This window comes from Otolemur garnettii, unplaced genomic scaffold, assembly GCF_000181295.1.
Source record: "Otolemur garnettii isolate 467f Iridium unplaced genomic scaffold, OtoGar3 scaffold00004, whole genome shotgun sequence".
NCBI classification, from domain to species: domain Eukaryota; kingdom Metazoa; phylum Chordata; class Mammalia; order Primates; family Galagidae; genus Otolemur; species Otolemur garnettii.
In genome coordinates, this window is record NW_003852399.1 from 35,855,987 (window position 1) to 35,859,099 (window position 3,113).

Sequence of the window (3,113 nt, forward strand, 5' to 3'; positions counted from 1 at the left end):
AAAAAAAAAAAAAAAAAAGAATATTAAGTTTTACAATCCTTGAATATAGAATTCCTTTCCACTCATTGACCTTTAATTTCTCTCAACATTTTGTTTGCAGTCCACAAGTTTTTCACTTTTTTGTATTAAACTTACTCCTAAGTATTCCATTATTTTTTGATGCTTTGTGGTTATTTTACAAAACATGAAGCTGTTCGATTAATTTCATTTTTAGATTGTTACAGAAATACAATTTTTAGTAGTCATTGGTAATCTGTGCAACAAACTGTGGTAACCTTGCTGACTATTTAATACATTTAGTAGTGAGGGAACGGAGAGATATGAATAACTAAGAGTCAAGAGAATGAAACAAAAAATGAAAGTATGGTTGACTAGTTTTACATAAAGCAGTAATGAAACAAAATCCTGCTAGTAACTATTCTTGCTAAAAATTTCAGAGCCTAATTTGTAATTTTAGTATTGTTATACATGTTTTATACTCTATAAACAGTGTTAATTTCCACTTTTGGCTTCCAATTTGATAAATATTTGTTCTATTTAGCATGATTTCATTTTGAATAACAAAAATCTACTTTTCCTTTATTTGGGACACCAACTAAATTAGAAAGTATGTACAATTAAATTTAGGAAGTAGTAAAAAACACCATTTGACACACAAAAAATAGTTTCCCTATAGTTAGGCCTTAGGTAGGTAAAAGACTATTTAACATTCAAGTTGATTTTAGAGGCCTTCCAAATTTTTTATTCTGAAACACTGTCTCAAAACAAATTTAAAAGGATAGTATAGACAAAAGAGTTGGATAACACAAAAGACTTTTTCCGCGTACCAATGCTTCTTTAAATAATCACTTAAACTGCAATGAAATGTTTTACTATCTGAATTTTTATAGTCTCCAGAAGGATGATCCTATATTTTACCAAATTTATACCACCACATGACAAGAAGATTCTAAAGCCATAAATGATGTCAGTCACCTTTTTCATCTTTAAGAACAGGAAGTATGAGGTTTTCTCCTTTGGAAAAGGAGTGGAGAGTTCTGTCCCAGTATCTATCCATTCACATATTAAACAAGATGCAACATGCACGTGTTGTCACAGCCTATTTTAAAACGTATGTTTCTAACAAAACTGCTCAAAGAATAGCATTAGTAAATTAGAAATATATTCTTAAAGAAGCTGGCCAACCTTTTATTTTTAATTTTAGACACAACCATTCTTCAATGAAAGTGTGGTTGATTAATCATGATATTTATTTTTTGGCTAGCAGCCCTGATTTCCTTTCTGCCCCTCAAGACCAAAATGCAGCAAAATTGTTTCAGCCCCTCTTCCAAATTTCTTTGCACAGCGGTAAGCATATTGTATTGCCACCTAGGGTTAACCAAAAATATATGAATCCCATGCTGTATATCAAAAGGTGCCAAGTGGCTTTTCGATAGCACTTTCTGAAAGGCATGTTAGTTTCTAAGGGGGTTCAGTGATGAGTTTTCTCTTGGGGAACCTGTTTTCTAAAACTCTCCAAAGTGAATCTGATATTCTCAAAACACTTTCACTTGGGAGTCAACAAACTTGTCTAGAAGTTAAAATAAAGCAGTTTATCACATAAAACAATTTTTTTCCAATCTCCAGGATTTAGAGACTCATACAAAACTCACTAAGAAGCTGGACAAGCCTGGATTTTTGACATTACAACAGGTGTTCTGAACTTTTCTCTGTGCCTTACATCCCGTTTACAATTTTGTTAAGACTCTGGACCTCTTATCTGAATAATATTATAAAATATATATAGGATTTACAAAGAAATCTATTATATAATACGGTTATAAAATATAGACTTGCCATGTATATATGTGTGTGCCTCTTTATGCATTAAAAACAGTGATGTGTAATTACTGTGATGTTTAAGAAATGATAAGCATAAATTATTTCTAAACAGAGGGTGTGTCTGCAACTGTAATGTGATATGAAAATAATTGTGATTTCTATTGAGGACAGTCACAAAGACTACTGTAATTTGTTGCTCAGATTCATAAGTAAAGGAAATGTTAGCTTTTTAAAATTTAGTGACAATAATATACCTTTCATTCTATCCAAGTTCCTAGCCCACCTAACTTCTACCTATGAATTCCTATTTAAGAATTTTTAATCTGAGTTTCATATTTTACCGTAACAGAAGTTTTACACAGCATTCTGGAACATTCATATCTATAAAACAAGGTACTAAAGTCTTCTTTAAGCTTGAAATTTCTTCACCCCACAGTTGAAAACCACAGTTTTTAGCGTCTTTGGTCTCCTTTTGTAACTCAAGTGTTGCCCAACTGTGCTTGCTCTACTAAATACATTTTTTATATGTCTAAGAACTATGCATGTACTTATTTTAAAATTGCACTATCCTTGTCACGCCTAAAAACTTTCCCCACAATTTTGAGTGTAAAATAGCCTCATTTTTCAAATTTATACAATATACACGGCTTAAAATGACTAACATCTTAAGTCAGAACTTATTTGTAACCAGATGACGACACTAAAACCTAGTTTCCTAGCTTCGTTCAACACATAATTATGTTCTTAAAAGATTATTTTTTTAAGAAGGAAGACCCTTCGCGAAACCTTTCGCTAAAACTTTGTTACAATTTGGGAGTCTCAGTTCCCCGCAGTAACCGACTCGGGCAGGGCCTAGCTGGTCTCGCAGTCCCACGACCGGTGAGATCTTAGGAGAGGAACGAGGCACCCGGAGAAGGGACACCCCTCGAACCCGGGCTGCCGAGGCGGGTCTCGGCGGCAGCACACGGCGGTCCAGGCGCTCGCCCTCCATCCCGGCCAGGCCGGGCTGCGGGGCCCGACAGCGCTCCACGCCCAGCCTGCTCCCCTCCCGTCCCCAGCGGAGAAGTCACCTGAAATGACCGGCCAGAGAGCATCGGCAGCACCACACCGGCATGGAGCTCTGCGCGAGGGGTACCCAAGCCCAGCCGTTTCGGCCGCCACTGGTTCCCCCGGCCGGGCTGCCCGCTCCAGGCACCCGCTCGTTCGGGGTCGCGGGGTCCGCCAAGCGCTCCCGCCCCGCGCGTCGCCGTTGCCGCGGCTGGCCGGGCTCTGTGGCACCCGGAGTCCGCCCG

General features: G+C 37.9%; 1 protein-coding gene across 1 annotated transcript in view; it reads right to left on the reverse strand.

The window, feature by feature from the left end:
• OSGIN2 (oxidative stress induced growth inhibitor family member 2) overlaps positions 1-3,105 on the reverse strand; it is a 28,285-nt gene extending 25,180 nt beyond the window's left edge. Inside the window, exon 1 of the mRNA XM_012809880.2 lies at positions 2,892-3,105. Coding sequence (XP_012665334.1) covers positions 2,892-2,935 — 44 coding nt within the window. The 5' untranslated portion in view covers positions 2,936-3,105. The remainder of the gene's footprint in view (positions 1-2,891) is intronic.
• Positions 3,106-3,113: the final 8 nt, after the last annotated feature.